Below are 12663 nucleotides of genomic sequence, written 5' to 3' on the forward strand. Positions count from 1 at the left end.
TGGGGATGAAGGAGTGCGCCCCCACTGCCCGGCTTGTTATCTGTATTGAATAAGTCAGAAGGTCTACATTTGTTTTCATGACACCAATGTTCATTTTAATCTTATTTCTTCTTTGGGTTTTTAGTGTTTTATTTATTTTTTCAGGTGAGGACTATAGTGAATTCCATCAAGAATTTAGTAAACGCATTTGTGCCAAGTGGAAAAATCATGCAGATGGTGGACCAAAAGTTGGTAAGAAATATTTCCTGCAGTTAAGTTTAGGATACACATATGAACACACATACATAGAGATTTAAAAAAGTTGTGCTTGGGTGCAAGGAGATTGAAGTAGCATGTGTGTACACATACCCTGTACACAAAATAAATAAGCAAATGTAAAAAGAAAAGGTAAATACAGGACTTGTGAACTTTAAACACACTGTCTTTGCTGGAAGAAGTAATTGTGCTCTCTGTATTTGTTCTTAGCTGAGGTTGAGAATAAGATATAATGTCCATCATTGATTGTTTATCTGTTGTTTGCTAATTAAATGCAACTGATGCCCCTTAGGCCAGGAGCAGCCACTAACCCTGACAAACAATTTTGTGAAGTTGTAGAACACTGTGCTTGTTGCTGTGTATTGCCTGTCACCTCTGTCACCTAAGAGTGCATGAACGGAACTTTGCTGATTATGTTGGTCTGGGTAGTGGGTCACTTTAAGTCACGCAGGTAAAATGATTCCAGTTCCCTTCTCTCTGGGAACTGGCCCAAAGATCAATAGGAAAACAGAATCACAGGTTTCCATAGGAGTCCAACACCGAGCATGAGATGTAATCTTTTAGAATACATGATGTAGAATGTTTTAAAAATAACATACCACCTATTGCAGTAACAGAATGCAGGAGTTGTAGGTAGAGAGCCAGATCACAAAGCCTGGGTTTAAGTTCAGTAGTCATTAATTTCTTTCTTTTCAGCCTGGCCTACTTGGCAAGATTCCTGGCCCTTTTGAAGATGAAATGAAGGGAATTGCAGATGTTACTGGAATTCCTTTAGGTAAATTCCCCTTGCAATGTTTGAAACATTTGATACAACACTGAGACATATTTGAAGTCTGATGTACTATGGCAATGAACCACACAAGTCTGGGGTTTAAACGACTCGTTGAAGGTTTACATTTGCATCCACGCCTGCACGTCTCACTCATAAAAGGTGAAGGAACTCCAGCCTGTCAAAATGTGTCATCTGCCCCGTCACAGACAATAACCCTGCTCCGCCTTCACCTTGTTAAAAATAAGGCTGAACATTTGAATTACTGTTCTTTCTTAAGCCCATCGATGCCGGTTGTTGTTTTCAGACTCTGCATATCAACAATGGGCTATTATTGTATGTGTGCACGCATTCTTGCATATGTTTTTAATGGATAGATATTTACACAAATTTCTCATGCTGCCCTCGTCAATAAGTCTATTCATTTTAGGAATTGTCTTGCAGAATTTACAAGACTAAGTACATAGCTAGCTACCCCGTGACTCCAAAGTTCAGTTCAAGAGAAACGTACTTGGAGCCTTGTAAATTCTGCAAGAGTTCCTAAAATGAGCAGACATTGACGAGGGCAGCATGAGAAATTTGATTTCCTCTCATTAACACTGCATTTCCATGGCAAGTTACTGACTTCCTCTCAGTTTGACTTTTCCTTATTCCTCCATTTTGGGGAAGGGCAAAACGCTAGTCAAGGTCTCTTCATATATTTCTGATAGATGAAGCACCGTTTACTAAAATTGATTATCTTTGTTTCCACACATCATAGCAGCATCTTTGATGTAAGTCAGACGACTCTCTGTGTCTGGCTCTGTGTGTGAACTTTCTTCCGTTTCATTATCTTTGTCTTGTGTCAGTCACAGGCTGTCTCGGTTACTAAAGCTTTACAGTCGGTCCATTCTAGCCGTGTGATGCTTCACCTATGCCTCCCTTCTGCACCCCTTCTCTGTTGTTCTGCATTTTCCTATGCTTTGTAACCAGCCTGCCACCGTGACAGCCTGTTGATGTTTGGAATGAAATTCATATATCCTTGAATATAGTTTAACATCAGCTTTTGTTTGAGTATTGTTTTCTCAAAGGTATTTTTTTAATTTGGGGAGAAAAGGTTTTATATATTACTCATTAAATTATTCTTAGGTAGTGGCATTTTGGGCAATTAATTTCTGTCTTCTTGCTTTTGTTTTTTCTATTTTAAGACCAATATTCACTGCTATTTGTAGCCATGTTGGCCTCAGTTTCAGGGTCCTCCTAATCCCCTCTAAGGGGTGATGGGATTCTGGGCATGTGCAGCCTTGCCCAGCTCTGGAAGGTTTTTAGTTTCATTTTTCAGTTTATATCATTTACTGTAGAAGGTTTTTCTCATTAACCTAAAAGCAAAAGAGTCACCATTTTATGTAACCAGTGAATCTTTCACAAGAGAATTGATTGAAAATTTCTCTTGTTTCTCAACAAAGTTGGCTAGTGCTTTTGTGTTCTTTTGCTTCCCTAAATGATTTCTTTTAAGGACTGGTAGTATGGATCAGCAAATAAAGGGACTTGTGGCTAAGCCAGACAACCTGAGTTCTATCCTGAGATCCACGTGGTGGAAGGAAAGAACCAACTTCCACATTTTTTTCTCATCACCACACGTGCACCTTGGCAAACTTACACACACAATGGCAAACCGATACACGCATCTTATATGTGCAAAGATAGATGCACATATGGATAAATGTAAAAATACTCCATCAGACAGTGATGGCACACACTTTTAATTCCAACACTCAGGAGGCAGAGGCAGGTGGGTTGCTGAGTTCAAAGCCAGCCTGGTCTACAGAGTGAGTTTTAGGACAGCTAGGGCTATACAGTGAAACTGTCTCAAAAAAAAAAATTCTAACTGAAAAAAAATTTAAAAAGATGACATACTGGAAATAGGTATTTGTAATTTGCATGAGAAGAAAAGTCTTGTTGTTGTTGTTGTTGTTGTTGTTGTTGTTGTTTGAGACAGGGTGTCTCTGTGTCACAGCCCTGGCTGTCCTGGAACTTGCTCTGTAGACCAGGCTGGCCTCGAACTCAGAGAGATCCGCCTGCCTCTGCCTCCCAAGTGCTGGAATTAGAGGCATGCACCACTACTTCACAGCGAGAAGAAAGTCTTAATATAAAAAGAACACTCACAAGTAATTACAAAATATAAAATATCTTTAGAGAATAAGGATTAACGTAAATTAACTGAAAAAAGATATTAGGGTAAAAATACATGTTAAGTCCAGCATGCTAGCATTTAACAAGACAGAGAAAAAACATGCTACATACCTTTAGGTTAAAAGAAGAATGGCGTTTTCCTTATACTGTTATGATTAAAACAGTATCTTTTTTAACAGGAGAGATTATTTCATTCAACATTTTCTATGAATTGTTCACCATGTGTACATCAATAATAACTGAAGACCGTGAAGGTAATCTTTGCTAAGGGAACGTGGCAGTGCCGAGCACAGCATAAAATAAAGCTTTTTTTAGAGAAGACTTAGAATATTTACCAATGAAGCTTGCTGTTCCCATTGTGTGTATGTTGTATATAGTTTAGTATATCCTGGTAGATTTTTAGAAGCACACTGAAAATTAGCCTTAAGACAACTGGAATGCTTATTACACTTCAAATCAGACATGTGCCACTTCCCGATGACTAAGCATTCAAATAGATGGTCCTATGGGGGCCATTCTTATTCAGACCACCACAGACAGTGGCAGATGTTTTTCTGGAAGCTCAGGACAAACATCCTGAGTCTTCTCACAATTTCCCAGTCAGCAAACACTGTGGATGGGAGCCTCACTTTCCTGACTGGTCCCCGATATATATGGCACAAGGTGACTTGCCCTTCATTTATTCTGACCTTTGACCTATATCTAATACTTGAGATGTTCATCTCTAAGTGGCAATTAAAGAAGTCACATTAAGAAGTTAAGATACCTATGTTTTGGTAGAACTGTAGTTGTCCAAGGAATAAGGATTTGCTTCCATAGCTGATCTTATCGGAGTCCCCAGATGCAGATGTTACTGTCCCAATGTGATGATAATACTTGTTTGAACTTAAGACTTATCCTGACTTCCAGGCTCTTAATTATTATATATTGCTAAATTATACAGCTATGAATAAATTGTCACATCTATCTGTCCATCAGTGATTAAGAATCCACTGTACTTTAACTGTGGATACATGTCTCTGCTGCCGCTTCCTTCCGAATAGGTCATTTACTACATGGAAGAAATATGGATTTTGGCATATTTCTTGGGTAAGTAAGTAACTTGACATCCTTTCACTCCATAAGAATTGTTGACTGTAGTATTACCTTGATAAAAGCTAAGTCCCCTAATGTGCAGTGATGGCCTTGAGTGAAGATGACAGGATTCCCTAGTGTTGGAAAGGCAGGCACTCTGGGCAGACTTCTCAGTTACTTAGGAGTTGTGTCTCAGAAGTTGCACCTAGTGAACAGAAATCAGGACCATGCTTGGAGGGCACAGGGGCTTATTTTCATTTATTGCTTAGAGAAATCTGTCATCTTGACCTTTACGAGAAACTAGCAGCCTTGTAATTAGAGGTCTTCATTTGAATCTGGGCCTCACTATTTATGTAACTAGAGTTAATAAAGTTTTCTCAGCCTCAGTTTTACCACCTGGGAAAGGGATGAAGAAAAGTTTATTCTGGCTCAGAGTTCAGAGGTTTCAGTCCATGATCAACTGACTCTTCTATTTTTAAGACTGGTGAGACAGAGCATCATGTTGGTGGGAGTGGGTATTGGAGGAGGCTGCTCACCTCCTAAAGTGAGGAATGCATTAAAGACAAAACAGGGAACCCAAGGGTGCACATCCAGGGCCCTGCTTGATTCATACGGGACCCACCTCCTAGGTTTGTATCATCTCCCAGTAATCTCTCAGATTGTTAGCCCCCCAGTGGATTAATAATCCTATCACGTCCCAAAGCCTCACCTCTGAACTTCAGTGCATTGAGGACTGGACCTTGAACATATGAGCCTTTGAGGGACATTTCTGATCCAAACCATAGCACACTCATAAAGATCTTGTTAAAGTTGGTTGTAAGTGAGCAGGCAAATAAAGCACTTATAAGTCAGACATGGAATCTCAGGCCTGTAATTCCAGCCCTTGGTAGGTCAATGCAGGAGGATTGCAAGGTTGAAGTCATCTTGGATTTCATAGCAAGACCAAGGCACAAACACGCAGCACCTATATAATGCCTTCTCTCAACTCCATCTCTGTCTTTAATGTCACCAACATTTGTCTTTTTTAGGTGGAATATAAATAATAACACTTGGGTTATTACAGAAGAACTAAAGCCTTTAACAGTGAATTTGGACTTCCAGAGAAACAATAAGACTGTTTTCAAGGCTACAAGCTTTGTTGGATATGTGGGCATGTTGACAGGATTTAAACCAGTAAGAAATATGCTATGCAACTTTCTAAGTAGTTTTGTGTTCTGGTTTTACTGTCTGGGAGTCTAAGAAAATGAGGATATATAAAGAATATGAAGGTAGGCATGATGGCACACTCTTTCAATCCTAAGGAGGCAGATGTTGCTGAGTTCAAGGCCAGTCTGGTCTACATATGAATTCCAGGCTAGCCAGGGCTGGATAGGGAGACCCTGTCGCAGACATGCAAGAAGAATCTGGAGCCCTGTTTTATTCCCTTGTCCTTAACACTTTTGTCAGTATGAGACCCCACACCACAGAGGCTTTTGTGACTGTTGAATCACATGGCTGGCAAAGTCTCAAAGTAAAAGTGGAGGTCAAGGCCTGGGTGTCCTGTTCACTTAGGCACGTCATGATGAGTTCAAGGCGTGGGCTCTTTGCTCTTCATTTCTTACAGTAATTTCCCACCCAACTCATCGCACACAGTACATGCAAAAATGTTTGAACTTAGAAGAGTCTTTCTAGTGTTACTGTGGTTTTGATTCCTCTTTCCATCTTCCAGGACCCAGTTCAGGTTTTTCTATACCACTGTCCTGGATGAATTTCTGACCGCATTGTTTTGTCTTTTTCTCAGGGACGATTTAGTCTTACACTAAATGAACGTTTCAGTTTAAATGGCGGTTATCTGGGTGAGTAAAATGTCTGGAGATGCATCAGGAATCTCAGTCTTCGTAATCTAACCTCTTCTTGGTCCTCTGACACTGTCTGCATCTCATCTCTTCCAGGTATCCTAGAATGGATTTTGGGAAAGAAAGATGCCGAATGGGTCGGGTTTATCATGAGATCAGTTCTAGAAAATAGTACAAGGTGAAGTGATTTGTTACTTTATCATCAAATATCTCTGTTAAATACAAAAATATTTACCAAGACGCAGCCTGCTATCCATTGGAAACATTGTATTTCTTAGGTGATTCTTTGGCGTTCACATGGAATTATTCCTGTTTTCTGTGTGTTCTGTGCTTTCATAGCAAAGCAATGAATTGGATTATTAGTATAAGTATTAGAGATATTGACACTAGGAAAGATATATAAGTTTTTGTTATATAAAAAATCATAGCATGTGCATAGGAAATGCTATATAGTAAAATCTTTATATAAATGGTAATACATTCAGTTTCTTGCCACAGGAAAAATATACAAATTGTAATACATATTAACCTAGATGTTATAGTCTGTTGTAGTGTTGAAATAATACCAAATTGTCTTTAGCACATACTGTGTCCACATGACTTGGACAAAGTGAGCATCAGGCTTACTTTTCAAATACTTCATAGGAACTAGAAGTTGATTGTCTTCCTTGATTATCTACTCCAGTTTTTAATAGTCCTCACTTTCAAACTTACTTCCTGTTCCCCAAGTTTTGTAGCATTTTTTGGGTGTGCTTTTGTTGTTTTCTTGAGACAGAATCTAATATATTCTGAGCCGGTCTCAAGATCACTTTGTAGGTCTCAAGATGACCTTGAACTCCTGATCCTCTGGCCTCTACTTTCTAGGTGCTAGGGTTAACAGGTACACCACCATGCCCAGTTTACATGGTGCTGTGAGCAAAACCAGAGTTTTGTGCACATTGTCTAGGGCTCAGCAAATTGAGCTACAGCCGCAGCGCTCCCCAGCACTGTAATTATACTCCCTTTCTTTTGTTGAATAGAAAACATAGACAGAAAGGCTAGAGGATGACTCTTGAGATCCCCTTCGCATTAGGGTCCTCCTAAAATTCCCATATGCAGATCAGTGATCATCTCAGTATTATTGTTCACCACCCTTCCTGACAGCACATTCCCTAACCAGAAGCTTCCTCACTTTTCCCATTTAGCTCCTTTTTGTCTAAAAATGCTTTATTTGATGCCAAGGATAAAGGTATATAAAACATGTATACAGATCAAACATTTACTGCAAATAAATTTACCTTAAAACAATTCTTTGGTATACATCAGATTTTACCATTCATTAAAAACAAAAGCAAATGTGCCTACTAACGACATGGGATGCACATGGTTATATGAAGAATTAAATCCCGACTGAGTGTTTACTTCCACAGCATGTAAATCATCTTCAGTTTTCAGAGTTGACTGTCAACATTCAGAACGCCTCTCTACATAGCATAAAACGGCAGAAATAGGGGCAGAAAGTTATTAAAAAAGGTTTTGTTTCCATAATGAAAACACTGTTTCTGTGTGAACAGAAAACCTAGGATGCATAGTAAAATCCTTCTGTCTGTAATGGGGCGTTAATTCCAGCTGCTGCCTTGAGTGTGAGCGAGGTGTTTGAGGCAGCACCCGTTGGCCTTGTGTGGTGTGATAGTCAGAGCAGTGTGAAGCACACAGAACCAAGGCTGCAGGGAAGTTGCACCTGCAACTCAGGAGAGCACTTCCAGAAATACCTCGGACTTAGTTCACATTTATGTGATTTAGAACTAATGTTCGGTCATTGCTCATTCAGAAAGCTTTTACTGTTGCCAACTGTGTGTGTCCACATTCAGTTAGGTAACTCTATTAAGGGGCCTCCCATACCTGTTTCTTTTTAGTTTCTACGACTAAAACGCATCATTCAAAATCAACTAAAACTGCTTACTTTTTAAAATGTTTCTATATAGTTATGAAGAAGCCAAGAATACGCTGATCAAGACCAAGATAATGGCCCCAGCATATTTTATCCTGGGAGGTAACCAGTCTGGGGAAGGCTGTGTGATTACACGAGAAAGAAGAGAGTCTTTGGATGTATATGAGTGAGTGCATTTGATAAAACAAAATAAGTCAAGATAAGAGCCCAGGTAAACATGAAGCCTGAGGGGAAGCTCTCTTTGTATCTAGGCTTGATCCGAAGCATGGCAGATGGTATGTGGTCCAAACCAATTATGACCGGTGGAAAAACACCTTGTTCCTTGATGACCGCAGAACACCTGCCAAGATGTGTCTAAATCGTACGACACAGAAGGTACATTTGCGTTGTCACATACAGAAAGACACTGTCCCCATGGTGGATGGATGATCTGAGCTCTGCTAGTTTTCTTTGACTAGAAGTAAACCTACTACTGTGTATCTCAGACACACCTCATGGAGCTTTTTAAGTCCTCATGAACTTAAGGAGCAAATTCTTGTTGTAATTTTCCTTCCTTACACTAATGCCAGATACCATTCTGTAAAGTTAAATAACAAATTTTGATATAATAAATTTCAAAAGGGGAGGAGGAGGAGAGAGAAGTGGTACATGAGAACTGTCACCTTTGTTTCTAGCAGTGACTCCAGCGGAGGTGCCTTAGGAAGACTGACAAGTATTTTAGTTTTTGATGGCCCAGCTGTGTGGGTAAATACAACCGAAAGTATGTAATTAATCTACTGAGCACAATTGTTTCTGTGTCTTAGAATCTCTCGTTTGCAACCATGTATGACGTCCTATCAACGAAACCTGTCCTCAACAAGGTATTTACATTCACATGCACTGCTTTTGGGGGAAGAATGTTGTTTTATGTTTTGTTTTTCTGTTACCTTAGATCATCTTGAGCATATTAGTTACATCCAATTTCATGTTTATTATTTATTCATTCATTGATTCATTTTTCAAGACAGTGTCTCTCTGTCCCAGGCAGGCCTACACCTCTGTTCTTAGGCCAGGCTGGCCTCAGGTGTGCACAGTCCTTCTGCCTTAGCCCCCTGAGTTCTGGGATTGCAGACAGGCACCACCCCACTCAGCTTTAAGGTCTGATTTTTTCAAAACTCTTTTTGTATGCCAGAAACCACAACTTTAGGAATGCAGTAGGGCGTTGCTCACTTGGCAACGCCATCAATGTTGTTTCAACTTTAGTGCCTTCCCCTCCCCCACTGTAACTGAGAAACCTAATTGGCCCTTTTGCTTATGGCCATTCTTTGTACAGAGATACATTCTGCATAAACTGCCCCCGACTATCCCATTTTTTTGTTTGTTTGTTCTTGTCTGAGTTTTCCTGAAATAAACAGCCTGCTTTACCTCTGTCAGAACGAAGTCCTTCCCTTTAGCTAAGGGAACTAAGCAGGAAACGGCCTCCTTGATTCATCTCAGTCAAGCCGCCACCTTTCTTTTCTCCTTTGAACAGTATCTCCGTGTGGCTTCTCGGTGGGGTGCATTACATGGTCTGCACGACCCCAAGGGTATGGGTGTCATTTGTACTCTGTGGGCCTACAGTTTCCGTTCTGTAATGGAACTGCATTGAGGAGAAGCATAGCCAAAGCCACACTGGTCTGCCCCATAATGTATCCTTGGGCTTTGTATGTGTGCTAGTTATACACTGGAGAGGGCCTACTGAATCTTAAAGTGTTTGTTGATTACTATTAAATAGCACTATAGTGTAAATTCTTTGGTGGACAGAAATGCTAATACGTGTAGGAAGATTTTAGACTTGAAAATATCATTAAAATAAAATAACCTTTTCTTTTCAGCTGACTGTATTCACAACCTTGATTGATGTCGCCAAAGGTCAATATGAAAGTTACCTCCGGGATTGCCCGGATCCTTGTATAGGCTGGTGAGCACACATGGCCTACTGGACATACTGAGACCTGAAGATGTGTTCTCTGGCACGGCTCATCTCCTTCCACAGGCTTGACCTGTTGTCTTTCTTCACGAGATGTCCTCAGCGTGCCTGCGGTTTCCAGACTGTGTCTGTGGTTTGCCTGTTTTCATCATCATCACTCCTATTTACAGGCAATTCTTCAGGGATGCACGCTGTGTCGAATTTGCCAGTTCATTTCACGTTGACACTGGGGAAGGGGTAACCTGACCTCTGGAACAGATCAAGGTCCTCTGCTGGTGTTAAACCCAGTGTCCTGTGTGATTGGTGTATACGTTCATTGACCTTTCCCTTTTGATCTGCATATTATGTTTTCTGTATACCAGTATTTTCCTCCTGATTCTCTATTAGAATCAGCGTGTCATTCACCTTTGCGGTTAGTGACAGCAATGTGATTTCACTATGCTTGTCTGGGGTTTCTGAGATGGACAACTGATACTTATTTTGATGGGTAATACACCTTTGACTCTGAAAATAGTACTTGGGAGGGTTACAAAATAATCATTATATAAACAGTATTTTTTTAGAGAATAAAATTGTTCTTTTTTTCCTAATTATTCTACCTTCCAGTAACCCCAGGAAGTTTCTAGCTCAAAAACATGAGTTCAAGAACTCAGCAAGCTCATTATTTTAAATTCTTGTATGTATAATCCATTTAATAACTTTGTTTCATTTTTCATTCTAATCAACATATTTTTTTAACTTTTCATACAATATAGTTATTAACAAGATTTTTCAGAAATCAGCCTATTTATGAAAAATGCTAACGGAACTTGTTCACCTTCCTAACTTTCACAATTGACGTGAACTGTGTGCTGCTTGTGCCAGACTGTACCCATTTAATTTTGTACAATCTTGTTTTCCCAGGATGCCCAATAAACACTCACTGGCAGTCATGTCAGCACTCATACACTGGCTGGGTGTGCGCCTGTGTGGCTTTGAGGGTGGGGGTCATTATCAAGAGATACACGCTGAGCATAATATCTAGATTAAACAAGAAGGGTTATGCAAGTAGGTTACTAAACATCTGACTTAAATGGTCACAGTCTGTCATGACTAATACTTACCTCTTAACCTAGTAGGGCCGACCCAGTTTGCAGGTATGCAAAGGCAACTTTTCCCCCGAGACTACACACAGGTGCTTCTATGATGCCAGCGTCTCCAAGATTGTTATAGAGAAGGAACAGGAAATCACAGGAGGATTGGTATTACAATAAGATTCTAAGGTAGTCACAGTGGTACATGGTAGTCACATGGGATCTGAGGTTGAGAGGTGTCAGTAGAAGAATTAGAAGTCGAAGACCAGCCTGGGATACATGGGACAGTCTCTAAGAACCAAAATCATAAAAATAGAATATTCAATTAATGGAAAAAAGAGATTCCAGTTTTGACCCTTTCATAAGAATGAAATGAGATAAAACCAATCCATGATATGTAGTAAGCCTTGATAGCACGATTACAATATGTGACATTCTTCTGATTACTACAGACTGCTTACTTAGGAATAAGTCAATGACTTGGAATAACTGGCGTTAAGATTTTAGTAGCATTGTTTAGTGGTGAAGCAGCTTTTAGACAGTGCATGTGGTCTAAGCTTGTTTATACAGGTGTTCACACATAGCGATATAGCTAGACTAGAAGGTGACGGCTGGGAGGGTATTAGCCATGTCGACAGTCGTTTCCCCTGGTGAATGGTCAGGGCTAGTAAGCCTCAGCTTGAACCCAAAGCATAGAAAGTAACCTACCTGCTTAATATTTAGGAATATGACTTTTTTGTTGTTCATTTGTTTTTTGTTTTAAGGCAATGTCCTAGAGCCCTGGCTTGCCTCAAAATTGTGATCCTCCTGCTTCAGTCCACAGTGCTGTGACTCAGGCATGAGCCATCAAACTGGGTTTAGGAATTTGGATTTGAAATGGGGTCCCACACTTAACTAGTATGCATCCGGCCCTAGGTTCAATCCCCAATACCCAAAAAAAAAAAAATTGTTAAAGTAAGAAGCTGGAGAGACAGTGTAATGATTAAGAGCTCTTGCAGAGGACTCAGGTTAATGACCCAGCTCCCAATGGTGGCTTACAACTGTCTGTAACTCCAGTTTTCGGAGATCCAACAGCCTCTTCTGGCCCCCATGAGTAACAGTTTCTCATATAGTGCACATACATACGAATGCACAAGCAAATACATACAAATAATATTTTCTTAAAAATCAAATAGAGCTCTAGGATAGCTCACCTTGGTGACAGGTACCGCGTACGCAGAACTCACTGTGTATCAGGCTCTGGAACAGAGACCAGCTCTGCATGCAGCAGCTTGCTTTCTCAACAAACCCGCTATGCCTGAAGTCCTACTTGAGAAAAAGGAAGGCTGAGTTGCTCAGTTACACTAACAGGAGGGAGAGGAGCTGGGATTTGAGCCAGAGGAGTTCAACTCTTGGGCTTTTAGCATGACACTATATTTCCTAACTACAGGTAGCACAACAAGCAGGCCTGACGTGGGAGGCTTCCACTTGAGCTTCTGTGTCCAAAGCCACCAGCCACATTGGCTCTGTCATCTCCTGTTTCTTTGTGAAACATTTCTGCTTCCGTAGGAATCAGAAACGTTCTGAGATCAGAAACTGTTGTTTGTGTTGTCTCGGAGGCCACATGA

At 40.3% G+C, this 12663-nt stretch overlaps 1 protein-coding gene across 1 annotated transcript in view; it reads left to right on the top strand.

Annotated features, from left to right (window-relative positions):
- The window catches only part of Asah1 (N-acylsphingosine amidohydrolase 1), a 32690-nt gene extending 21761 nt beyond the window's left edge, over positions 1-10929 (top strand). Inside the window, exons 4-14 of the mRNA XM_048441685.3 lie at positions 145-231; positions 952-1030; positions 3376-3450; positions 4240-4285; positions 5299-5443; positions 6051-6105; positions 6202-6283; positions 8070-8201; positions 8287-8410; positions 8839-8895; positions 9889-10929. Coding sequence (XP_048297642.2) covers positions 145-231; positions 952-1030; positions 3376-3450; positions 4240-4285; positions 5299-5443; positions 6051-6105; positions 6202-6283; positions 8070-8201; positions 8287-8410; positions 8839-8895; positions 9889-9978 — 972 coding nt within the window. The 3' untranslated portion in view covers positions 9979-10929. The remainder of the gene's footprint in view (positions 1-144; positions 232-951; positions 1031-3375; positions 3451-4239; positions 4286-5298; positions 5444-6050; positions 6106-6201; positions 6284-8069; positions 8202-8286; positions 8411-8838; positions 8896-9888) is intronic.
- Positions 10930-12663: the final 1734 nt, after the last annotated feature.

The sequence above is a fragment of the Myodes glareolus genome, chromosome 23, assembly GCF_982192425.1.
Source record: "Myodes glareolus chromosome 23, mMyoGla1.1, whole genome shotgun sequence".
NCBI classification, from domain to species: domain Eukaryota; kingdom Metazoa; phylum Chordata; class Mammalia; order Rodentia; family Cricetidae; genus Myodes; species Myodes glareolus.